Source organism: Mesoplodon bidens, assembly GCF_964165515.1.
Source record: "Mesoplodon bidens genome assembly, chromosome: 17".
NCBI classification, from domain to species: domain Eukaryota; kingdom Metazoa; phylum Chordata; class Mammalia; order Artiodactyla; family Ziphiidae; genus Mesoplodon; species Mesoplodon bidens.
Genome location: NC_138174.1, coordinates 60,117,840 through 60,145,316, shown reverse-complemented (window position 1 = coordinate 60,145,316; position 27,477 = coordinate 60,117,840). Strand labels below are relative to the sequence as shown.

At 37.1% G+C, this 27,477-nt stretch overlaps 1 protein-coding gene across 1 annotated transcript in view; it reads right to left on the bottom strand.

Annotated features, from left to right (window-relative positions):
• Positions 1-27,477, bottom strand: part of GPC5 (glypican 5) — a gene marked incomplete at both ends in the record, with an annotated part of 1,313,977 nt that overhangs the window by 1,065,420 nt on the left and 221,080 nt on the right. The window contains one exon of the mRNA XM_081214376.1: positions 9,719-10,407. Coding sequence (XP_081070502.1) covers positions 9,719-10,407 — 689 coding nt within the window. The remainder of the gene's footprint in view (positions 1-9,718; positions 10,408-27,477) is intronic.

The following is a 27,477-nucleotide window of genomic DNA, read 5'->3' as shown; positions in this document are numbered from 1 at the left end:
AGACACAGAAAGACATTTCCCTGCTTAGTTCTTGGGGCAGCCAGGAAACACCTAGTATGGCCGGAGCTGTTGGCCATCCCCTCTGACCTATGGAGCCTCGTCGGTACCCCAGCATCATGTGATATGACCGCTGACATTGTGGGTCCAGATGTGGGGGGCACATCTTGAGAGGCACTGTTTTTCTTGTCACTTATACCACTTCCAGTGAGGAATGCTCTGGTTTCTAGGCACCATGGACATTCTGGGCAGAATTCTCAATGCAGGGCTGTATGATCTGTTATGGCCATAGGAACGTGGCAGCCTGAGATGAGTCATCAGTGGCCTTGGGGGCCATGGGGAGCCCACTGATGGCTGTGGTGCTCTGTGCGATACTGACCCTTGGAGACTCCATGCCCAGCAGTGGCAGTGCTGTCAAGGGAGCTTAGCACAGGCTCAGATCCCCAAGAAATGCTGTGAGCGATGATGGCTTTTATAGTCACAGTGAGGGTTTTGTGCTTAAAACTTTGTGTTTCTATGCAAGGAGACACAAAAAACTGCCCACTGGAGTGTCTGTCCTTCTAGAGGAAAAATATCAAATTATTGAGAAATTTAGCTACTTTGGAAAGAGCCTGGAGACCTTAAATCAACCAGACTGGAAGCCAAACTTGAGAACTTACTCTAAGACATGGGAAATGTGAAGACCATGAATGGAGAGCTGAGAAGCTACATCTCTTTACTTGGGCTTAAACCAAATACTTACAGAAAGCACAGAAAGGAGAAAAATCTAAATGTTTACAAGTTCAGCTGCTGGCTGTTGACATGTTGACATTATAAGCAAGATTAAATTTTTTAGGAAATGCATCAAAGCAAAGGAAACAAGGTTACAACCAAAAAAGCCTTCAAAATCCATCAGAAGAATGGAGAACAGCTTCAGATAGCGCTAACAGAGCATTTGGAGGTAAATTCCAACCTTCAGAGAAGAATAAAACTGCTTTCATAAAATCTCAAAAATGGAAGGGAAGAATGGGCAAAATTAATTTAGAAGGAAAAAAAATTTCTTATAAAACCTTGCCTTTGGATTGAGTTTTTAATAATAAAGAGAGTCTGGTCAAGACTCTAAATGAACACTTGTTAGAGAGGAGATATTGGGCTGCTGTTCTGGGGAAGGACAACATGAATTGTGGAAATGTGGAATTGCATATGTCAAAGGCATCAGAAAATGGAGACCTCTTAATTGGTGAAGACAAGAGATTGCTGATTTATGAGACTGAGTTAATACCAGTTTACAAACTCTCAAAGAAAAAAAAGACAGCAAATGTACACAAAATTACCTGCAGAAGCTAAAATTATCAATGCACTTAAAAATTATCTGCATTAAAAATCAATGCATTAAAAATCTCCAACCAAGAAAGTGTTGTTTGCTTTGTGACCGCCTGGAGGGGTGGTATAGGGAGGGTGGGAGGGAGACGCAAAAGGGAAGGGATATGGGAACATATGTATATGTATAACTGATTAAATTTGTTATAAAGCAAAAAATAAAAAAAAAATAAAAATAAAAATTTTAAAAAAAAGAAAATGTTGTTGCATTCAGAAAACACTCAGGCAAAAAGGGAGAGGCAAAGACTCCAACAGAAATGCCACATCCTTGCTGCACTTAAGGAAAAAAAAAACAAATTTTTATGCAGTATCCAATTTAGAGAGAATTTATACCATTTAAAGTAGAGGAGAACTGTTCCAAACCAGCCAAAAACATCAGGAATGAATATGAACAGCTACACACTTCAAAAATTCAAGCAAAAATTATTTCAGAAAAATTAAAAAGAATCACTGGTTATTATTAAAACCTTCTTATTCCCAGAAGACACAAGCTCATATTATGGGTGTATGAGTTCTGTTAGCTCAGAGAAACCTCAACAACATAAGAAAACAGAAGCATACATGATGCAAAAATTGAGAAAGAAATTTAAAGGTTCTGAAAACTATCCTTCCATTCCCGATTTCCTAAAAAGTGTATTTGATAGGGTCCTGAGACTACAATCAGGAATCCTCCAGATTCCAGATCCCTGAAGAAGGAGAAGCATCTGGCTTTGACGGTGAGGGAATGAAAACGTTCATGCCTGACGTCTACCAGTTGTCAACCCCCAGGCTCCCTCCAGTGTGGCCAACTCCATCCTGGGTCAGCAGGTCCTCCAGGAGAGAAAGACAGAGTTGCATGGTTAAAATCTTGATCTTAACAAGAAAGCATGTAAAGAAGAATTGAATAAAAAGGGAGTCAAAAGCCTACAAAGAAGAAGCTGTCAGGCAAGGAGCATAATAATAGCTTTCACATAGCTGATGTGTAAGATGTCCAAGATTGAGTCCCTATCTTCAACGCATTCCATTGTAGAGTACCAGGCACGACAACTGAAGATGCAGACATTCATTCACCATAAGGGTGAACTCTCCAACAACTAGAGCTGTCCACAAACCTGATGGACCATTATTCCCAGAGATCTGTGTCCAGCTTTCCCTTTATAGGACTTCAGGACTTTGTAAGACATTTAATATTTTTTTTTCTTTCCCAGGAAATTAAGTAGAAATAAAGAATCATGATTATCAGTGCTTATTCTCAAGTAATTCATACCACAATCTTTCTCAGAAAGGTAAAATCACAAATTAATCATGCAATATTTTTAAAGCCTTATAAAATATCTATCCTTAAATTATGCAAGCTTGTTATCCAATGTGTTCCTAAAAAAATTTAGACTTACCTCTCATATGAGGTACTTGGATCTTGATTGGTCCTCACCACTGCCAATCATTTCAAGAGAGGTTATCAAAGGGCCAAAGAGGACACCCCCTCCTCCCGTGACCCACATGTGCAGGAAGTTAAGTCTCCAAAAGATGAAGGATTCGGATCTAATCAGGCATGTAAAGAAAATTCTTACCAGCTGAGGTTGAAAATATTTTAGAAATATCTCAATTTTTCATAATGTTTGAGTAGAAAATCAATGGACAATAGGATTACCCTTTAACTTACCTCTGGTCAGAAAATTCTGTCTCATTCCACATCTGAAAACTAAATGGGCCTACCATTGAGAGGAAAACCCACGAATTATTGCTACGTGCTTTACTGTTACCATTTCTGTAAGAGCAAGCTCCCTGTCACTATTTAGTATCCAGAATTAAGTGGGTGAAAACCTTTCAAAGTGATCTCTATCTAGAATGATGAGTTGGACTGGATGACCTTCTCATAGTCTAATGAATCTTCCTTTTCTTTTCTATTAGCTTATAGATTTTTCTATTTTCAGTTAGCCCACTTTCATTGGATTCTGTCTGAGTTTTTACTTTTACTCTGGAAGCTTCTGTCTTCCCCCTTCAATTGTTGCTAATTTAATTCTTATGCCTTTCCCTTTTCTCTTGTCAAGCTCCAGTCTTATTCCTCAAAAGAACCAGCTCATCTGAACAATATAATAATTACAAGTTCGACATTAGCCCAACCCATCAGTTAAACAAAAATTAGGCAAAGGTAAAAATGATATCTTAATGAAGATGTCATCAAGATATATCAAATGACATGGTGAAGGTATTTTCAATGAAGTCTTGCCCACCTACTCATAAACTTTGTCCACAGGTAGCTGATTTATAACCTTTGGTCACAGCCCCTTATTCTCTGTTAGCCAAGTACAAAAATATACGTGAATGAAAGCTCCTAAAAAAATAAACTTTGCTTCAGAAATAATGCATTGTTGGCTTTTTGTATATTGTTGGAAGAGGTCATCGAGAGGACATGACTGCCAGTTGACATGTGAGCAGGACCCAGGAGATCAGAGGCTCCTTACCTGTCCCCCACCCCCCATCCTTGGAATGTATATACCACCCACCATTCCCACACTAGGGGCAATTTCAAGGACACAGACTTGAGAGAGTAATGTGTTGCCTTAACCTTATTTGTCCTATTGTCCCTATCATGTAAAATTGAATACAGAGTGATTTTTAGTAAAATATATACCACACTATGGAAGAAATAAAATAAAATTAGTGCTTTACCATAAATAACCCAGGCTATCATTTTAATTTTTCTTCAATTTATATATAAAGATATCACTGAGATACCTAAAAACACATAATTAATTTATTAGGCTTTCATTTTACAATTTCAGATAAATGTAGATGTGTAGAGAAGCAGTAATCAGATATTAGTTATCAGAACAATGTAGTTTAATTAGAGTGCATTACTGTGTACAGTTCACCTTAAACTCAATTTTGAAAGGTATGGAAATTGAAGTACATAGCTATCCTAAAGTAATTTGGATGCAATCAGCTGAAACTGTACTAATAGTGCAAAGGTAAGAGATGTGGAAAACTGATTTTTTTAGTTAAAAATGCAGAGTGGGGCTTTTATTGTTGGAAATTATGCTTTGGAACCCAGTACAGACTTAAAAACAGAAACTTTCTCTGGCAGCAATTCCCATTATAGGAGGCTCCTTGTTTCCCTAGGAAGTTCCCTCTTCCCGAAGATACATAGAATGTACAGCTATTGTATACAGAGACATTTTAGAAACTAGCTGAGAAGCTCCTGCATATCAAGCAAATGAGAAAATACCCACATGGAAACAGGCAGCACAGGCTGAGACATACTCTTGCTCTAAACTCCACACTCAGCATACAATCTAGAGGGAACCCTCAACTCCCAGCTGTGGAAACACAGCATACCAAAACTTATGAGATGCAGCAAAAGCAGGAAAGTTTATACTGATAAACACCTACATCAAGGAAAAAGAAAGATCTGAAATAAACAACCTAACTTTATACCTCAAGGAACTAGAAAAAGAACAAACTAAGCCCAACATTACCAGAAGGAAGGAAATAACAAAGATCAGAGCAGAAATAACTGAAACAGAGACCAGAAAAAAACAATAGAAAATATCAACAAAACTGAGAGCTCGTTTTTGAAAAGGTAGAGAAAGGACTAATCTTTAGCTAGAGTAAGAAAAAAATGAGAGCAGACTCAAGTAAATTAAATTATAAATGAAAGAGGAAATATTACAACTGACACTACAGAAATACAAAGGATCATAAGAGACTACAATGAATAATAATAGGCCAAGAAATTGGATAACCTGGAAGAAATGGATAAATTCCTAGAAACATATATCCTGCCAAGACTGAGACATTAAAAAATAGAAAATCTGGGCTTCCCTGGTGGCGCAGTGGTTGAGAGTCCGCCTGCCGATGCAGGGGACACAGGTTCATGCCCCGGTCTGGGAAGATCCCACATGCCGCAGAGCGGCTAGGCCCGTGAGCCATGGCTGCGGAGCCTGCGCATCCGGAGCCTGTGCTCTGCAAGGGGAGAGGCCACAACAGTGAGAGGACCGCCTACCGCAAAAAAAAAAAAAAAAATAGAAAATCTGAACAACACCAGTAATGAATAAGGAGATTTAATCAGTAATTTAAAAAAAATTTTTTTAAACCTCTCGACAAAGTAAAGCCCAGGACTAGATGGTTTCACTACTGAATTCTTCCAAATATTTAAAGAAGAATTTTATTTTGTCAACTAGATCTCAATAAAGCTGAAAAAAACTTTTTATTTCTAAAATTGTATAGAATCAACATTCAGTTGAGTTTCTTGGTGACATTTGTTCCATTTAGAAGAGGTTGAAACATTGGAATTAACCCAGATCCTGCATTCTTGTTTCTTTAATAAGTTAAAGCATTCAATTATATTAATAACTAATATTCTAAATTTACTTAATAGCAGATATAATTTTTTAAAATATCAAGTTTTTATTTACAAAATGAATAAATAATTTCCTACCAAGAGATCATTCAATCCTTTAAATCATTTTCTACTAAAAAATCAATCATTCAATCATTTCCTCACAAGGAAATTACTGTTATCAAATAATTAGCAAGTAATATTCATTAATATTAAAACACATTGTAGACTTCTAAATAATATTTTCTAAAAATTCCAGTTTTGGGGCTTCCCTGGTGGTGCAATGGTTAAGAATCCACCTGCCAATGCAGGTGTCACAGGTTCGAGCCCTGGTCCGGGAAGATCCCACATGCCACGGAGCAACTGAGTCCGTGCGCCACAACTACCGAGCCTGCACTCTAGAGCCCACAAGCCACAACTACTGAAGCCTGCGCACCTACAGCCCATGCTCTGCAACAAGAGAAGCCACCGTGATGAGAAGCCCACACACCGCAATGAAGAGTAGCCCCCGCTCGCCACAACTAAAAGAAAGCCCACACGCAGCAATGTGGACCCAACACAGCCCAAAATAAAATAAATAAATAAATTTAAATAAATAAATAAATAAATAATCCAGTTTTTTCTTCTCCTTCAAGGAACATCTTTACAATTATCTGCTTACATTAAATGCCCATTTAAAATATTTTTTGAATTCTATACCACAGTAAGAAAGAGGTGTTCACTTTGAAAGCATTTAAAACACCAGAGAAATCAATGAAGTATTTATAAAGAACATAATGTACTAATAATTAGTAGGCTTTAAACAGTTACCATGTATAAGACACTAACCGAAGATCATTTTATTCTCACAAGAACTCTATGATGTAGGTACTGTTTGTTATTGCCCCATTTCACTGAAGAGGAAACTCAAGGAAGATTAAATAATCAAGTTCCCAAACTCACAGCTAGTAAGTGGTAGAGACAGATGGGAAATCCAGTCTGAGAGTAGAGTCTGTGCTTTTAATCTCCATACCTTGATGGCCTCTGTTAATGCTTTATTAGATTTTTGTCTTAATCCCCAGAACGATTATAAAATTTAAATGCTCTCTTATAAATTAGATTTTGTTTCTTTAATGGTTTACCAAATAGAAGATATTTATAATTTTCTCAGGAAACTGAGAATTTTTTTTTCCAGTTGAAATTCATCCAACAGAAGTATGATACATCAGGTACCCCTATGGATTTCTTAAAGTGGCTGTATGTATTTACTGAGGAGTGGACTTGAAAGTACTAGATCTCAGAGATTGCTTTGGGAATGTGAGAAAGTCATTATTTGCTGGCTCACCAGTAATTTATTTTGAATTTATTAAATTCATTGATGTGTGAACTGGTTATCAAAGCTTAATAAACAGCTTATAAATCACTTTGAAGTTGGCAGAAATAATACAATGAGCCAATTTTCAAGGAATTTAAAATCAGTTTCTCCTCTGTCACCACAAGTTAAAAAGAAAATCTCAGTTGTTTTTTTGGAAAAGAATCTACAATTTATTAGAAATAATTGATGTTTTTCAAGATAGTTAAGGACCATTTATTAAATGAAATAGAATTATTTGCTTAAAGGAAAGAATGCTTTTTGAAAATCCACCAAGGAGTTTCATATGACAAAAGTGTTGTTAAAAATTTATTTATAGAACACAAGCATGATGATGATTCTAATCATTTATGATACTAAAGTAACCTGCTTCACCGAGGTTTGCTCAGGGCTGGCCCCAGAACAGGGAAAGAATAAAGCAAGCTTCTCAGGTACCAAGTACCTATGAATGTCAGAGCCTTACCTTGTCTCACTTAAACCATCACTCCGTTCTTCACACAGGACAAAACAGACTCAGAGGGTTTAGTAGCCTGTTCAGACCACATGACTAATGAGTAGCAAACTCAGGATTTGCAACATGTCTAACTACAAACCTGTCTTAGTTTAGCCTTTGGAATAGAAAAAGTAGATATTTTTCTATTTGATAAATTTTAAGGATACAAAAAGACCCTCCTGGGGCTTCCCTGGTGGCGCAGTGGTTGAGAGTCCGCCTGCCGATGCAGGGGACACGGATTCGTGCCCCGGTCCGGGAAGATCCCACATGCCGCGGAGCGGCTGGGCCCGTGAGCCATGGCCGCTGAGCCTGCGTGTCCGGAGCCTGTGCTCCGCAACGGGAGAGGCCACAACAGTGAGAGGCCCGCGTACGGCAAAAAGAAAAAAAAAAAAAAAAAAAAAAAAGGCCCTCCAGGTCTCCAGAATACATAATAAAAAGAATCTTAAAAATCAGTTCCCTTATATATATTAGAAAACTCTGGCCCTAAGAGGTTAAATGGCTTGTCCGAAATTATATAATAATTCAAATCTAGACTTGGTTTCAGATTTCTTGTACCTGTTTTCCTTCTGGAGATAGTATTATTGATGTTTTGTTTCCTGCACCTAAATGCTTATTCCTCATAACTATGAAGTACATGAAACTTTAGAAGTCTATTATAAACCTCATTTTGAGTTGGTTTATTATACCCCTTGTAAAAGTTTGGGTGCATGTATGATCTCCCTAAAGGAATGAGATACTGCAAAAAGACCAGGACCACTGCATATGGTTGGGAGCCTTGTTGACTACATAAGGATACCCAGTTGAATGGATCAGGAGTGAGAAGTGAAATCCAGCTCACGCTGGACCTGCTGAGCCACAGCATGGCATGACATCCACCGAAAGATGACACCATTTCTAATTTGCATAAAGGTACCATATTGGCTCACACAGGCACTGCAAAGACCTCGAAAGTTAGCAAGAAAAGGTGGGGTACGTGCTTGGACATAAAGATTTTCATATGTAATTTCTATTGGAAATTAATGAAAGGAACAGACTTACAAAGCCAATGATGAGAATGTTTATTAATTCAGTAAGTCAGTGCCAGGGTGGGGAGATGTATTCTGTTGGCACTAAGAGTATAATTTTATTTCAGGACAAAAGAGTTAGGATAAACAGCAACAGCGTGTCTTACTTCATTGTATGGGATATGAGAACTATTACTAAAGGGGCTGTGAATATTTTTTGAAATGGTTCTACAGAAGGTGAGTGAAATAGAAAAACTCTTATGTCCTTTGATTTGATATTTTGTTTCTTAAAGTCTCCCTGGAAGAAAGCACTGTGATGCCATATATACCATGTTTTAAAAGATCATCACACCACGACTGTGCCAGATTCTGGAGAGTCTCTGAAGAAACACTTTTGAAACCTAAGATATCAAGTTTTCATTTAAAGACTATATAACTGGCATTTTCTATTTTAAAGCTGAATACTTTGAAATGCCAACAATAACTCCCCATTTTTGGAGTAACAGGCACCATGCTAGGTAGGATGCCTACATGATTGCCTATCTTCCCAAAAAAGAATACTCCAAAAGTTATGTGTTACAATTTTCTTCTTATCAATGAGGAAACAGGCTCAGAGAAGCTAAGGGACTTGAGAATTACTGGCAGACAGCAGAATCAAATCTATACTGGTCCTGATTTTAAAACTGAGCCCTCTCTACCTCAGTGAACTAACCCTATAAGAAGACTTCTACTTAGAGGAGAAACTGGTATTTTAGCTAACCAAAATTTTTTTTTTCTTTTTTTTTTTTTTGCGGTACACGGGCCTCTCACTGTTGTGGCCTCTCCCGTTGCAGAGCACAGGCTCCGGATGCGCAGGCTCAGTGGCCATGGCTCACGGGCCCAGCCGCTCCGCGGCATGTGGGATCCTCCTGGACCGGGGCACGAACCCGCGTCCCCTGCATCAGCAGGCGGACTCTCAACCACTGCGCCACCAGGGAAGCCCAAGCTAACCAAAGTTTTGATGTAAGATGTAAAATATATTTAGAATTGAATATGATAACTCATGCGTTCTCCTACTATTTCCTAAAGTATTTGCTTGTTAAGCTGCCATAATTTAAAGTACGTGATGATATGCTTATAATGCACACACTTTATGTAATATATAGCTAATTGCTGAGTTCTAAGAAATCAGTAAACATTGAGTGGCTGCTTACCTGCTCCAGTAATTTCTGTCCATCAAGGTGAGCCTGCACCACAGCATCATTAACGAGCAAGTGGAAGTTCAGGAGCACGTGCTCAATGTCGTATGTCCCGTGCATGGCATCCGACAGCTCTTCCAATGACCGGATGTACATATGCCAGTGTGGGTTAAGCTCTGCCATGTGTGCCAAGCAGCCTCGCATGACGTTGAGGCAGTATCCCATGCAAGGCTTACTGAGAGTCAGGCCTTGGCAGTGCGGGCAGTACTGCATCCTCAGGAGGGCTCTGCTGCACTCTTTGGAGAAGTGCAGATGGTCTGTGGTATTGATGACTTCAATGCCCAGATTCAGCGCCTGCAGAAACGTGCGACTGGGCAGCAGTGATCGCTCCATCTGCCCCAGGACTCTTTTGGGAATATTACCAAATGGACTAATGTCCCGGCGGGCCATCCGGATGCATTCTGAGTATTCCAGGGAAATGTCACCAGGGTTAATGAGATGATTGTAGACTAGAGGGAAAAGACTGTCAAAGAATCTGTTTACGAATTCTTCAGGATTAACATCCACACCAAATAAATAGAGCCCTACATCAGTGAAGAACTCCTGGATGGAAGCAGCGGCCTCTAAGGCCATGTTCCTGTAGGTGTTGCAGAACAGTATACTGGTGTAATTTTCTGCTTGTCTGATGAGGGTTTCAAGGGTTTCTGTAACAAAAGCAGAAGTAAAGGATAAAAAGGCTTAGTATTCATATTAAAACTGTTCATCCATCTGCTCCAGACAGTAAATGAGCTTTAATGCAGCAAAACTAACCTAAGAATCCTAATGGGAATGCTCAGCCTACTAAACCCAAGTTAGCTTCCCAAGGATAATGCCTGGTGGAAGGTGGGCATTATGCACAACACACATGTTTTATAGATATGTACTTCCTAGGATCAAACACAAAAAGTACAGAAATCAAGAAGAAGTTACATGTATAGTAAATTCTTATTGATTTTATTCACAGTCATTCATAACCTGCTAATGATAGAAAAAAAAATGTCACTAAGAGAACAATTTCCAATCATGAGTTCATTATTTATAAAAGACAATGACATTAAATATTTGACTCAACACTTACTGTATTTTTATGTTTTCACTTTTTTCTTTTCTTTTTTTTTTTCAGAATGAAAGCTAGTAGATTATAGACTAGTTATTACAAAGAGAGGTTAAATTCCCAAAGGGAAACCTGAGAATTGTCAGGCTTCTAGAATGTTCAAATTAAAAAGAAAATAAAACATTTCATGGTTAAACCATCCTTAAAATTGTCAAACCTTGTTAAGCAGTGGGAAAATCATAAGTTGCATTAACTGATGAAAATAAGTAAGTGTGTGACCACCTTCTGAACTGTCTGTCATCTGTTGTTTTAATCATCTTATCTTCAAAGACTTTACTGTGGGATATTTTATTATCTTACTTCTATAATGAATGCTTCCAAATCAATTTCTCCACAGAAAGAACAGAGAATGATTTATCCACAAATTAAAGGAGGTTATAGTAATCAGCAAGTGAAAATTGTATTTCAAAATGATAGCTTTAGACAGCAGCCAACCACCTTGGATATCCTAGTAATTACATTTTATAATTAGCCTAAATATTATACTGGACTGTGTCGATATATAATTAATTATAAAATTCATCAATAAAATTATCTCCCGTAACCCCATTCTTGCAGTTATTTTAAATTAGGGTGTAAAAGACCACACAATAATTCAGCAATCAAACCACTGAGTATATTATAAAAAGAGATGAACAGTAGAATAAAATGAAATGATAAAAGCAGAGTTGCAGGGAGACCTACTAATGAAGTGAAACTGTGTCAAGAATATGCCATAATGTCATAAAAACAAACAAACAAACAAAAAATTTTCATGAAGAACACAGACAGGTAAAATACAATACCATGTATTCTGGTTCTATTCCAAGACTGATTCCTCTTGAGTTCCTGGCTTTAGTGGTATTAGTGGTATTTAGTGGTATTTCAAGGTGCATGCTATAGACTAAATGTTTGTGTCCCCCCCAAAACTTCTTATGTGGAAAGTTAATTTCCAACATAATGGTATTTGGAAGTGGAGGCCTTTGGGAAGTGATTAGGTCGTGAGGGCAGAGCCCTCATGAATGGGATTAATGACCTTACAAAAGAGAGCCCAGAGTATTCCCTTGCTAGTTTTGCCACACGGGGACATGGCCAGATGTCCATCTGTGAACCAGGAAGTGGGCTGTCACCAGACGTGGAATCTGCCGGTACCCTGATAAATTTCTGTTGTTTATAAACCACCCAGTCTACTGTATTCTGTTATAGCAGCTGGAACTAAGAAAGTGCCCCTACCCTACAATCAAAGGCAACAGTTTTAAAGGATGTTGCAACTCTATTGCAACACAAAGCACTCCAAACAAGACTGTTAACTAGGCAGGACTCCTGTGTTTACCCACACCTCTCCAGTGCCCACTAGAGAATAAGTTACGTACTATGTATTCAATGAAAGTGTGAAAGAATGGAATTAGTAGGGTGACTGAAGGCTTCAATTCAGGTTAGCTGCCCTGCCAAGTGAGACTGCATTAACACCAGGTTTCCCCAAATGGCCTGATTACCTGGGCTGTGTGGGGAAACTACACATCCCTGGGTCTCTGCACCGGAGTTCCAACTCAGTAGATTTGTCTTGGTTCAGGAGTCTCTATGTGACAAGCAGCCCCAGTGATTCTTTTGATCTGGCCAGGTTTTGAAACACTGCAGTTGCAGGTAATCTGAGACACGTTCTCTATGCAAGCATTCCACCATGACAGTCTGACCCCAGAGCTGCAATATCAGCCACTACACTGTCTCCACAGACCAACAGGAGTGAGTGTGAAAAGGAAATTAAACCTTTGCAGTTGGAACTAAAATAAAACTGCTGAGACTGTATTTTTTTCTTCAATAATACAGTCTCATTTTTTTTCTCAGCAATTTGTTTGTGGCTATGAATTGTGAAGTTGCAATGATTTTATTTACCAATAATGGTTAAATAGCAATGTTTGCAAACAATTTAGGGTTTTTTTAAAGATAAGGATAGATTGAAAGAAACCCATATATCACAGGCACTCTTACGTGCTTTCCACCAGGTTTTCTAAGGTATGTGCTATAGCTGCATTTGTGTCATTGATACCTGCCATATGATTCCCTGTACAGTTAATGTAGAATCCTTCCCTAGGCAATACAAGCATTCCATCTGATTCCTGCCAGCTCTAAATGATGTTCAAACACACAATTTTTTTAAAAAAAAATTTTTAAGTAAAAAATAAAGTGTCTCTTTATAAATTCCATTCCCATTAAATTATAATTCATAATGACTCAGGAATATATGGGATTTATCTTTTCAGATGCTATAACTAGTAGGTTTTGCAAGTTTATTTTATGAAAGCAATATTGAAAATACATTTAGTATTTAGGAGCATCCATTCAAAATAAAAATGAGGAAAGTATTTCTAAATATTGTTATTTCTTTATAAGGCTGCTCTGCACTATTGGCAATAAACTAAGTTGACTACTGTTTGAGTTAATAATTAAAAAATAGATTTCTGAAAAGGTCTACAATTTTTACCTCAGACTAGTTTTCCTCTGATTTAGTTTTACTTTTTAAACAAAATAACTAAAAAACTGGTAAAAATTAAAAAGTCATATTAAAGCAACATTTAAAAACTTTCCCTTAATATTGTATACATTAAAATTTTAGTTTTCTTAACTATATATTGATTTTACTACCCTTTGAATAAGAGATTGCACACTCTCATATCAACATCTGATTAAAAACTGAACACAAATGTTCTTTTAAAAATAGATTTATTCTACAACAGTTTTTCACTATGCTATTAACCCATCACAATATAAGGATTTTTCTTTCAATCTGTGTTAAAAATCTGATATTGACATATTCCAGTTAATTGAATTCCCTAAACATATGTTACATATTTTTGAATGTGTCCATTTGTGATTCTATCAATAAACATTTCTTAAATTCAGTCAATGGTGAGAACTGTTGTTCTATAATATATACATTTGATTCTTTAATGCTTAGGAATAAACATACTTTTATGAATCTTTGGGCCTAATAACTTCATAAATTTTAATACATAAACACATATCAGTAGCTGAACAATCTAGAAGCCAACTAATTGGATAATTTTGTTAGTAATTTTTTCTGAAAAGTTCATAAAATCAGGAGTTGAATTGACTAAAATTAGTTGTTTGTATTAATTCTGAATTTGCTAAACTATCATTTTGTTCTCCTACTATGTTTACCACGAAGTTGAGTGCTTTCATTTTATGGAATAACATTATGATTTTAACAAGAATTTAAACTTGTCAAAAGAATTGTCAAATGAACAAAATATTTTGCAGTTCTGAAAAAGAATAACTGACATACAAAACCAGCGTTTATAAATCCAAGGTAGATTGGGTGCTGAATAATTAATCATATCTACTTAATTATTAAAGAGAAACTATACAGTTGCTTTGATTACAAAGTTTTAATAAATAAAAAATACCCCTTACTCAAGCTATACAAGTAATAGCTTTTTATTGATGTGCCTAAAATTGTAATATATATTTACAATAAACATTTGTTAGGTTTGCTTAAGGAATTTAAGAAATAGCCTAGGAAAAATTATCTTTTTGTTGTTTTTCCATTGAGAATTGCAACAAGCTCTTCTTTTCAGTGATATCAGATCAAGTCTATCAAGGCAGGAAACTTCCAACTATCCTTTTAATGCCTAAGAGGGGTAGACTGAATTAAAAGCTACAATCTAATTACTGACTGAATAAAAGCATAATTTCTCCCATAATTTCTCATAATTTTTATGAGAAAATTAATTTATGTATTATCTCATTAAGTAGAAAGTGAATTTGGAATGCATGAAGTTTATCTGCATCTACTTAAATTTTCTTTTTTTTAAATTTTATTTATTTTTTTATACAGTAGGTTCTTATTAGTTATCCATTTTATACACATCAGTGTACACATGTCAATCCCAATCTCCCAATTCATCCCACTACCACCCTCCCGCCACTTTCCCCCCTTGGTGTCCATGCATCTACTTAAATGTTCAACATTAACATTCTGTGAAAATTTAACAACAAAACACCTATGACTAGAAACTTTATATTAAGTTTTTCCAGCCCACATCTCCTTTAGGGACATTTTATTATAGGTACAAAGAACTACTGATGCTTAAATCAAGAATTTAAATTTAAATAAAACTGGTGGAGAAAAAAAATCAGGTGATATTGATTTGAAATCAAATTTGACACACTGAAAAGTCAGTGAAGATTTACATGCAGGTAGGTTTTTTGCAATGGGAGAAACAATATTTATGGGGCTTTTATTGCTTTAAAGATTAAGTTGATTTCAGAACTAATGATCATGAAATAACTGTTATAGTAACCTCCCCAGCATGACATGAACAGACATTTTATGACCCTTTTCATATTTTTTATAATTTTCTATATGTGAACATTTTAAGATACAAAATTTGAAGTGCCTATTATAATTTAAGGCCACAGACATCCTCAAACATAGCAATGAAAAAGATGAAGAAAAATTAAATCATATCAACCATGGATAATCAGATGATTTTACAATGTGTATCTGTGTTGAAGAGAAATTTTTAGAATAAATTTACATATTTGTGCATTACAATTCTTAACTCACAGATTTTGTTACTGCAACAGATAATTCATTACTATCCTGCTACATTAGAGCTAGTTTGTGCCAAAAACTATGTATCCCTCTGTACTGCATTATAGATAGATGAAGAGATAGCTAGATCATTTAAAGAGCAATTTCCCAGTCAGTTTTTATCACACACATTACAATGAATTGTAATTCCTCCTACTTCTTTTTTTAAAAAAAGTCTTCCAATTATTTTAATAGAGTCACATTTAATAATTCATTTAATTATCAGAAGATCATTATAACTACTCTGAAGATATTATAAGAAGCAATTACTTATTTCTCCAGTCTATGTTTATACTGAATTCACCCCATGACATTTGCATATTTCCTCAATTTTTTCATGTGTAGTTAAGTTTTCCAGAATATTAATTTAATGACATACCTTTAAATGTTATGCAGTATGATTTATAATATCATTCTTCAGAAATTAGTCATCTATACAAATAAACAGTGAGTGTGATATTAATCTGTATCACCAAGAATTAACATATTGGTCATTAATCTGGTCTCCTAGGATAAGCACTGCATGGCAAAATGCTTTCTCAACTTTTCTCCTTCCTCATTTCCCTCCCCATTAATTTGGTCATCACGGTGCTTCACATCTATTTCTAATATCATTTTATAATCATTTATTTCCTAAAAGTCAATTTATGATTTTTCAGAGAATTTAAACTCAATTAAGCACTTTTGTAACTAATAAAATCAGTGCAGAGCAGAGACCTCAATGACGAAACAGACCCAGCCATGAGGAGGGGGGAGTGATCTGCAGGTTCAGAGGAACTGGAATGCAAGGTTCTAAGCTGTGAAAAGCTTGTTGACTTTGGAAAAAACAAAAGTTAAGTCAATGTGAATTGGAGACCAGTGAGAGATGGAGAGAAAGGTCAGAGAAGCAGGCAGAGATCACAGCGGCCTCACAAAACCATGGAAAGGGGCTTGGGGGCTTAATATGTAAAATGGGAAGCTACTGAATAATTTTAAACATGGAGAAATGTGATCTGGTTTGCATATTAAAGGATCACAGCGGCTGCTGTGTGCAGAATCAACTGTTGGGGCAGGAGCATGACTGAAAGCAGGGAGTCCAGGGAATGGGCTGCAGTAACATAAGTAATAAGATGAGTGACAGGCACTTAAGGCTGGACTACAGTTGTCGTGGGCCAACTTGCAAAAAGTGATGGCACTGGCCATATATGTACTGAAGAATAGCCAAAAGGATTTACTGTTGTACAGCAAGTGTAGGGTGTAGAGGAAATGGATAAATGAAGGATAATTCTGAAGTCTGTACCTCAGCAGCTGGATGTACACTGGTGCCATTAACTCAGATAAGCAAGACTATGGATGCACTATGCTTATGGTGTGAGTTAGAAATTAAAAGTTCTATTTTGGACATGTTAAGATTGATAATGCCAATTAAAAATTCAAATGACATTTATCAATACACAGATAAAATGATAACAATTTGGCTCGGGGGAAAAGTTGAGGTTGGTGATATAGATCTAAGACTGATGAGTCATGGTGCTGGATGAAATAACCCGAAGAGAGAAGATTGGGAAGAGTGCAGAGATTCAGGAAAAGGAGGGTAACCAGCCGAAAGAATGGGAATAAGAAGGCAATGAAGGAAAGGGAAAATCAGGAAAGTGGAGTGGGCAAGAAACCAAGGGAAGAAAGTGATTCAAGTAGAAGAAAGTAATCCATCATCTCAATGCTCTTAAGAGGTCAACTGAGATGAGGAATAACAATTGACCATGGAAACTGACAAGAGAGACGCTCTTACTGACATTGACAAGATCTACCTCAGCAGAATGTGAGCACAAAAGAGAACAGGAATTGAAGCAACTATAGACAACGTTCTTGCAAATGTTTCCTGTAATGGATGTAGAGAACCAAAGCTGATGCCCGAGGGATATATGAGGTCAAAGGTTTCTGGGTTTTTGAGGGTGGAGAATTTACTGGATGTTCATTTGCTGATAGGAGTACTTTGATAGACAAATAAAAATTGATGACTGAGGAGGGGCATGGGAACTGTGGGAGAATATTCCTTGAATAAGAAAAATAATGTGAACTAGGGCGTGTGTGGAGGCCAGAATCTTGGATAGATCAGTGGAGACTGAGGTAGCCAAAAATGACGGCAAGAGAAATTAAGGGAAAGAAAGTCAGTAATAAAATCTTGAGCTGGTTAGAGATGATAACCAGAAATCTGATAAATGACAGGACGTAGTAGTACATACTAGTTACTAGTACTACTACTAGTGCTATGCTAGCAGGTTGTGAGTCTTGTGGCAGGTACCAAGGGGAGTTTTCTTGAGGAGAATGGGAGCAACAATGTGGATAAAGGAACACACACCTCCTCCAACCATGGAGAACACTTCTATTAGTTTCCTATGACTGCTGTAGCAAATTACCACAAATTCAGTAGGTTAAAACAATAGAAACTTATTCTCTCACCATTCTGGATGCCAAAGGTAAGAAAAATCAGAACCACTGGGCTGAAATCAAGATAGGGTAAGCTGAGCTCCTTCCAGAAACTCTAGGAGAGACTGTTCCTTCCCTCCGCTGGCTTCTGGGGGCTGCTGGCTTGTGGGTAAGTAACTCCAGTCTCTGACTCCACAGTCACACTTTCTTTTTTGTGTACATCTCAAATCTCCTTTGCCTCCCTCTCTTAAGGACATACTTGAGCATCTAGGGCTCACTCAGATATTTCAGGATAATCTCCCCATTGCAATATCCTTGATTTAATCACATCTGCAAAGACCTTGTTTCCTTATAAGTAAAATTTACAGGTCCAGGGATTAGTCAGTATTGGAAGCCAGTATTCAGCCTATTACAATACTGATCATGGAAGACCAAAAATGTCTACCTTTAACTAGCAAACTCAGGAGGCAATGATTCTAACCTAGACTCTTTCATATACCAATTGAATGAGCCATTTAACTTCCCTAAACATCAATTTTATCTTTAATAAAATGTATGTGATAGTGCCTGTTCTGACTGTGGGATAGGGTAAGTACAGTGTGATACCTGGTGAACTCTCCCTCCTCTTACGCTTACATCCTGTGCTAGAAAACGTTTTACGAATCGCTGTAACCTCCTGCCTTTTCTGAGGGGTCATGGGTCCCTTGAGAGAGGGATCTTGTCCTGTTCATCTATATATCTCCCAACCCTTGGTCCATGGGAGCTCAATACATTCTGATAGGTTTAGGTTCAAGTCCACTCCAATTAAATACTAGTTGCGTGACTGTAACTTTCTTAATTTCCAAATGCCTCATTTATTCTCATCAGAAAAGAAGTAGAATAATGGTACCTATTTCATAGGGTGGCTGTGAGAGTTAAATGAATTTGTACACGCTACATACTTGCATAGTGCCTGCAGGTGGAAAGTGCTTGAAATACATTAAAGAATCATAATAATAATAATCCCTCATTTCTGCCATGTACTTGCTTATCATAAACTAGATGTTTCATTAAGTTCTTTCGGTAAATTAATTCACTTGATTTTCCAACTCATAGTGTGGATACTCTTAACAATAACAATAATTAGAAGAACAATAATAAAAATAATAATTATTATTATTGCTACTATTATTCCCATTTTAAAGATGATCAAGCTGAAGTACCAAAAACGTAAGTGAATTTCTCAAGGTTTACATAGAAAGTGTATGGATTTAAATCCAAGCTTCCTGGCTCCAGAGTTTGGGTTCTGAACCTTTAGGATATATGGTCTCTTTTTAAATACACTGAAAGTCTATTTAAATTATTTGAAATTGGGATGTTTGGTATGTATTTAAGCCCAAAACAAAACAAAACAAAACTTTATTTATATATCTGAATAAAATGCAAAGATTTCATTGTTAATTTAGCACATTGAGCCATTATGTGGAATAATACAAATTAGCTACTATAATTATTCCTCTTTTTGGAAATTAACTAATACCATTAACCAACACCATCACTATTACTATAGCAAAAATAAATGTAGAGAAGGCCCTACATGTGTTGTGTTGGAGTCAAATAAGCTGTGTCTTTTCTAATATTTGGAATTATTAACTGAAAAATTCATCCTTATCTCTGAAAAAAATACCATGTAAGATCTTTATCACCAAAGACACGTGGAGAAGGAAATAAAAACTGCTTGCTCTTTTACCACATCCAACCTTCCAAAAAAAAAAAAAAGTTTATATTTGAAGAGACTGTAAAGGAAGATGCACCAGGATTTAGTTAGAACAAGGAAGTGAAGTTCCGTTCAGAGATAAAGGTTGAGGAAATAGGGATGGTTGCTGGTAACAGTCTTCAAGTTCCATTAGGGAAGGGTGGAAGGTTTGGGCAGGCAGAAATAACTGATTGGGTCAGATCAGGGGCTGTCCTGAGCCATTGACATGGTTCAGAGGTCTCTAGCGACCTCTTCCTACCCAAATGCAATGCTCTTCTCAGGGCTCACACTCTCCTGGTTACTCTAGCCCTGAAATCTGATGATATTGATTCTCTTACACCCTATATGAGTACATTTTTTTCTTTCACTCGTTCCTCTAAATCCTAGGCCCGATTTTTCAAAGCCATGGTTCTTGTTCCATATGACCTTGTTCAAAATATAACACCACTCAAATAATAGTACAAGAAACCCCCAAGCTAATGTCTCTGAAATTTACATACATTGCTCAGTGATTCCCAAAGGTTTTGTTCTCAGGCTCCTTTACATTCTTAAAAGTTACTGAGAAACCTGTAGAGCTTTTATCTTGGAGGGCTGCATTTATAAATATATATTATTTTAAAAATAAAAATTGGTAATTATTTTAAAGTATTTACTAAGTACACTTAAAAATCATCATAACAAACTTACTACATTAGAATAAAGTACATATTTTGGGGAAAAAAACTGTATTTTCAAAAAAAAATGTTAGTGTGAGAGCAGCATTATTTTATATTTGCAAATTTGATTAATATTTGGCTTAATAATCAAAAAGAGCTGGATTCTCATATATGCTTCTGGATTGAATTTGTTACAATGTGCTGTTTTGGTTGAGATATATGAAAAAATCCAGCCACCTACATACATACAGTTGCCAAAGGAAGGCAACTTGTATGATGATATATGTAATCATCTTTCCAGATAATTAACATTCTTCTTTGATGTAATTAAGTGCTTGACCAAAACCTGACAAGTACTTAATTGCAATGTCCTACTGGTCTGTATTTCACTATAAATGGTTTGGTTATCCATGAGTGATTTTGTAACTTATGCACTGACATTTGAAAAATATTGGTTCATGCATTATTCATATTTTCCCAATGCTGACACAGGTCATCATATCTGTAAGTATTAGGAAACTTTCAAGTTTATGGTGACAGCTGTAAGTTTTCTAAAATTCCAATTTTCTCTTGAAAGGTCAAATATTAAGCACTGGCAACAGCCCTGTAAGATGTTTTTCTTGAAGTGACAGGCTCATCTTGGTCAACTTTGAGAACACGTCTGCCAGTACCCAGGTCTAAATCATCATATTTTGCCTGTCAATCCTTTCTTTTCATGAAAAAAATGTGGTCAGGAAAAAAAGTGGCTAGTTCAGCTTGCAATTCAAACTGTGTAAGTGCCTTTCATCAAGACAGCCATTATAGGACTTCCCTGATGGCGCAGTGGTTAGGAATCTGCCTGACAATGCAGGGGACACGGGTTTGATCCCTGGTCCGGGAAGGTCCCACATGCCGCAGAGCAACTAAGCCCATGCACCACAACTACTGAGACCACGGGTCACAACTACTGAGCCCATGGGTCACAACTACTGAAGCCCGCGTGCCTACAGCCTGTTGTCTGCAACAAGAGAAGCCACCGCAATGAGAAGCCCTTGCACTGCAATGAAGAGTAGTCCCTGATAGCCACAACAAGAGGAAGCCCGCGCGAAGCAAAGAAGACCCAACGCAGCCAAAAATAAATTAATTAATTTTTTAAAAAGACAGCCATTATAATTCAGTATGCCAAAGACAGACTTCATGTATTTTCATGTCATCACACAGAGTATAGAAAATATATATAACTGAGGGTCGACATTTAACAAAATTAATAATTTTTACTGCTTCATCAGGACATTTTTCAGTGAAACTGGATTTTTTTTTTTTCCTGCAATTTTGTAGATGTAAAGAATACAATGGGGGCTTCCCTGGTGGCGCAGTGGTTGAGAGTCCGCCTGCCGGTGCAGGGGACACGGGTTTGAGCTCTGGTCTGGGATGATCCCACATGCCGCGGAGCGGCTGGGCCCGTGAGCCATGGCCGCTGAGCCTGCGTGTCCGGAGCCTGTGCTCCGCAACGGGAGAGGCCACAACAGTGGGAGGCCCGCATACCACAAAAAAAAAAAAAAAAAAAAAAAAAAAGAATACAATGACTACAAGTACAGTTTGGTGGCACTAATCTAATTTGTACTAAAGCTCCAACAGTTTTGCTCACTATTGTGTTTGCGCTATCAATGCAAAAGCCAGTACAGAGAAATCGGCAAAGCAAGTCTTAGTACTATGAAAATTGTTTTGATCTCCTATACATCCTGAAAAGATCTTAGGAGCCTCAGATGACACTATGAGAATTGTTGCTGAAGCAAACAGTTCCTAAATATTTTTTAATGCCTAACATCAATCTGGATCTCTTTTTGCCTACTATTCCCTTCTACTTTTCTCTGCATCTTTCTGACTCTCTTATTTCATATATTAGGATCAGGCTTCTAAGCATCCAGACTCAAAGTCCTGGGACTTTTCATTCTTATTTCATCCTGCCTTTCACCTATTTATTTAAACACAATGTTCACTCAAGGACCAAGTCCAAATCCCATAAACCTGAGCAAAGCAACGCAATTTTATTTACACTACTGGATCTCTAAAACATGCTTAAAAGGATATCCAGGTGCTAGAAAAGCCTGTTGTCAAGTAGTATGTGGCATTCTGAATTAAACTGAATCAATTGGATTTACAGTCCCTCGAACTACATAATTATACTGACCTCAGTCTTTCCTTTTAAAGTCAGCTCTATACAATCCACAAATTCACAAAAGCAAATGATGCCCATCTAATACTGAGAGTATCCTCTAAATAGTGGTGGTTCAATTTACTCTGTTATTATATTTATTTATTTATTATTTACTTAATAAATTTATTTATTTATTTTTGGGTTGCATTGGGTCTTCGTTGCTGTGCACAGGCTTCTCACTGTGGTGGCTTCTCTTGTTGCAGAGCATGGGCTCTAGGCACGCGGGCCTCAGTAGTTGTGGCGCGCAGGCTCTAGAGCGCAGGCTCAGTAGTTGTAGTGCTCGGGGCTTAGTTGCTCCACGTGGGATCTTCCTGGACCAAGGCTCGAACCTGTGTCCTCTGCACTGGCAGGCGGACTCTTAACCACTGTGCCACTAGGGAAGTCCCCTGTCATTATATTTAATTGCATTTATTTATCTCATTATGTCAAATCACTGCAAGTCATTGATCATATTTATTGGTCTAAGAAATATCTTTAATTTATATACTCTTCTAGAGAATTTTCATGGATTTGTTTTCCCCAAATAGTGAAGTACAAATATGTATCTTAGCATCTTACATCTTCCCCATTTTATGGTTCCTGGGATATTCTCCCACAGTATAGTGTTAAAAATACATTTGTTTGTTTCTATTAGCTTTATAGTAATGGCTAAGGAATTTCACTGAGCAATACAAGAATAGTCATTATATAAATTCACACTAAAGTAAAATATTGATGAGGTCTAACCACCTTATGTTATAATATTAGGAAACTAAAAAAAAAAATTTAATTCCATCCTGTAATCTCTTGATTTTAGAACATCCTAGCCATGGTCCTCCAGATCTGCTGCATTGTGTTGCCAAGTGTCATGTTTGAGTGCTTGCTATGGTTACACGCCAGCAAACAGAGAAAGAAATGGATTGAAAGTATTCACTCCAAAGTTACAGGTAGTTTAATTAATATACTGTTTCTACCTTGACAAGAGAGTAACTCCCTCAGAAGGCAGGCAATCTTTTAGACCATTACATTCTTTCCAAATAGCAGGAGGAAAAATTGCAATACTTTCTGATAACTGAAATGGGTTATAAAGCACAAAATCAATCAGACCGAGAAGAGTCTGTTTTGCTACAACATCCATTCCTACTTTCATAGATGTTATCAGAAAAATATTCCAATAGTAACATAGTCAATAGCAGAAAGCATAGGATGTAACAATTATGTGATTTACCTATAGGATGCTAACAGCCCTTTATAAATTTGCTGGAAATCTAATTTTTTAAATTGTGCTTCCAAAGATATCTTTAGAAATCTAAAATTTAAATAATTATGATTTCAAAGATATGACTTTAGACATAATATGGATTTTATTTATGAAAATCTACCAAATGCACCCCCCAAATATTTGTTAAGTAAAACTGGTAAAGCTTATTGCTACAATTTTACCAAACAAGGTCAAAGCGTTTGGAATACCAGTGTATCAAGCACACAAAAAATATGATAGATGTACTAAAATTCATCTCCCAAATGCCCCATAATCAGTTCAGAGACTTTAAGCTCTCTCCTATTAAAAATAAACAAATACAATTAAGCCCTTCAGATAAAGAAGTTCTAGAACCGTTCTCATGTTCCACTGCCATGTTTAATTCAGTCAAAACATAGTACCCTTGTAGCTAATGCATCAAATGTCATAAAGCTAGAGTTAAAATCTATTACTTTTTTTTTCTTTCATTTGTTTTATTGGGAATTGATTATAGCTTTTGTGTGGTGTAGCCATACATTTGAAAAGCATTAAAAAGTAGAACCCATCATTTAGGAAGATACTAATCAATGTTGAGTCTTAATAGAAGGACTGAGTCATATTTCCTCTGTACTGCACTCATCCTTCTAAATCCCAGTATATTTCTTTCATTTTGAATCTATTAGCCATGATGCTTCTTATATCTTTCTACAGTGAACTCTAATACAATATTAGCATTATTTATTGCAACAGCTTTTCCTACTTTGTTCATGTTGTAGTTCACACTTGTCATTACTGCATTTCATTTTGTTCTTCTGTGTTCAATTTTAATTCAGATTCCACTTCCACATACACAAGCTGTTCCCTGCTCATCTACAGTGAAGTGTTTTTTTTTTTTTTTTTTTTTTGCGGTACGCGGGCCTCTCACTCTTGTGGCCTCTCCCGTTGTGGAGCACAGGCTCCGGACGCACAGGCTCAGCGGCCATGGCTCACGGGCCCAGCCGCTCCACGGCATGTGGGATCCTCCCGGACCAGGGCACGAACCCGTGTCCCCTGCATTGGCAGGCGGACTCTCAACAACTGCGCCACCAGGGAAGCCCAGTGAAGTGTTTTAAACAAATACACAGATTGTGTTCTTGATCCCATCAACAGCCTTAAAGAGTACTGCTCCCTCTTAGACCTCAGGAGGCAAAGGGCCAGCTCACTCCCTGCTCCAACCAGACCACAGAACAGCTTCTCATCAAAACCATTAATACAAGCTTGGAAGTTTAAATAAAGCCACATTTTCCCCCGCATAAATTTTGTGGCACAGCATTTTCAAAAGCCTCATTCTAGTTAAGAAAATCATTTGTTAGCCTCAAAGCACAAAGCCTGTTTTAATGTCCCAGAATGAGTAAATTATTCAGACAGGATTTATTGTGCATGAGGGAGGGAATAAAGGAAAAAAAAGAAAAACACTTGGTAAAGTTTTACCGATGATATTTTAGTAGACACATATAATTTCTTCTAGTTAAACTACTCCAAATTGCCACCTAGGGTACCATACAGCTTTCAAGCTATATAAAAACTAATTTATTTCATTATGCTTCTAAATATACATACAAGGTACTCTATAGTATATGGGTCTGCAGCGCTAGGTATGACCTAGCATTCTGCAACACTGAATTAGCTAAAGTCTCCCATTTCTTACAGCAGAGTTTCTGATATGCATAAAAGTTTCTTCTGGTTTCTGATTCATTCAAGAACTTTAGATTCAGTAGGTCGGGATGGAGTCCAGAAATCTGTGTTTTTAACAAGCATTGTAAAACCTGGCCTTGGTGTTTCTAGAAGTCTAAAACCTGGAGTGGGACATACAATGTTCTTTCTTGTGTGGAGCCTGACCTACTTTCTACTCTCATCTGGGCCACTCATCTCTCTCCCTCCTTCTACTTCCAATTCCCTTCTGCTTTCAACACACACAAAGTTGACGCTCAGAACACAGAGATGTGGTGTCGTTTTGCTTTTCCAGGCCTTCACACATTCCCTCTCATCTTCTACCCTTTTTTCTCTGGAACACTTACACTCATCCTTCAGAGCAAAGGGCCTCTTATGCATTACTTTCCCTGACCCAATCAGGCTGCTAGCTGTAGATTCTATGTTACACCTCTGCGTACCTATCACTTGGTACATGATATGTAACACACTACTTTCTAATTATGTGCTTATGCTCCTATGTGACCCACCAGATCTACACCTTGTGAGGTCAAGGACAATACGTTATTCATCACACCCTTCTCCTTCTGAGCACCAGGCCTGAAGCATAATGGGTACAAAATAATTGTTTATTGAGCAAAAAATTAAATGTTACTATGGTAGTCCTTTCTCCAATATAGCCAAACACTCTAAACTCTTAAGTCAGAGAATTGTGAATTCAATGTGTCAAAGGTATATACCTTATGGTTTCTTTGTTAAATCACTGTGCTTACTGTAAATTTAAGTATATTTAACTTGTTTAAGGAGACATCTTGTGTTTTATTCCATTTCAGTTCCTATATGCCCAGTAGGTTTTTTTTTTCCTACCTAACAATTTTTTTCATGATATAAAAATAGTGCCTGGGAAAAAAGTCAACAGTCATTGACTGTTCTGATTCACCATTCAGATGTTCAGATCTATCTGGATAGTAAAAGCACCATTATTGTATTTTTCATTGTGAAATGCAAGGTCCCCTGGATTTGTCTAGATGGAAGAAAAAGTAAAATAAATATTAGAAAATTTTCTGCAAAAAAAAAAGGGATAGGAATTTGGGGTGGCCCCTGCCTGCTCCAGTTTGGAAGCGACGTGCGAAAAGAAGTGTCTCAGGCAAAATGGCAGGATGTTGCAAGGGATTATGAAAGGACTTGGGAAGAAATTTCCACTGACAGGAATGATTCTGAAGCGTCTAGAAACAGGAGCTTCTGCGTTATGCTCGTAGGCACCCCGTTATCCCCAAACTTTCAGTAAAGCTCTGTTATGTACAGCAAAGGTGGGTTAATGATGTACTGGGAGGTTTGAAGGAGAAAGTGTCAACTTCTCTGCTCCTGCGATGTGGCAGTGAAGAGGGGACAGTCACTTCAGGAAGGAAGAAAGTAGACAGCTGTCAAGGTGTCAGCAGGGGTTGGAACCTGGAGCCGGAAGTGGTGACGTGAACATAAATTCTCTGGGAACACTTACAAATAGTGGGGTGGGTCTTGAGTTTATTATAAGAAGTTATGTAAGGATTTAACACATTTCATGTGGATACTAAAAGAAAGTGTGTGCCCAGGAGGCTGAAGCGCTAGTAACCTCCAGCTTACATATCCATGTAGTTGTGTAGAAGCCACCATGTACATTTCACAGCCATTGCCTTGGTTCCGGTTCTGGCTTTGCCACCTATCACCTGGACTTGAGGCAAGTGATTTAACTTTTCCTTGTCCCTGTTTCCCTCTTTATAAAACAGCAATAGTATCTACTTCATAGAGTCAACATTACCATTACATCAGTTAAGCTTTTGAAAGGACCTTGAATAGTACCTATCAGACAGCCTACTGGTTTCTCTTAATAAATAAAAGAAGAAATACAAAGCGCTGAATGAAACTCTCATCTGCTCTTAAATTTTCTTCCCCATGTCCGGTACATAAATCACATTTACACTTGTATAATATCACAATCAAAAGGCTGATGAAGTGATTCTTTAGAGATTTTCATAGGAAATCTGTGGAATAAAGTGTTATGATTATATTACTTAATGAGAAGTGCCTTTATTTCTTCATAAAATAGTCCTAATATTCAGTCTCATGGTTGTAAGGAGGAAAAATATAA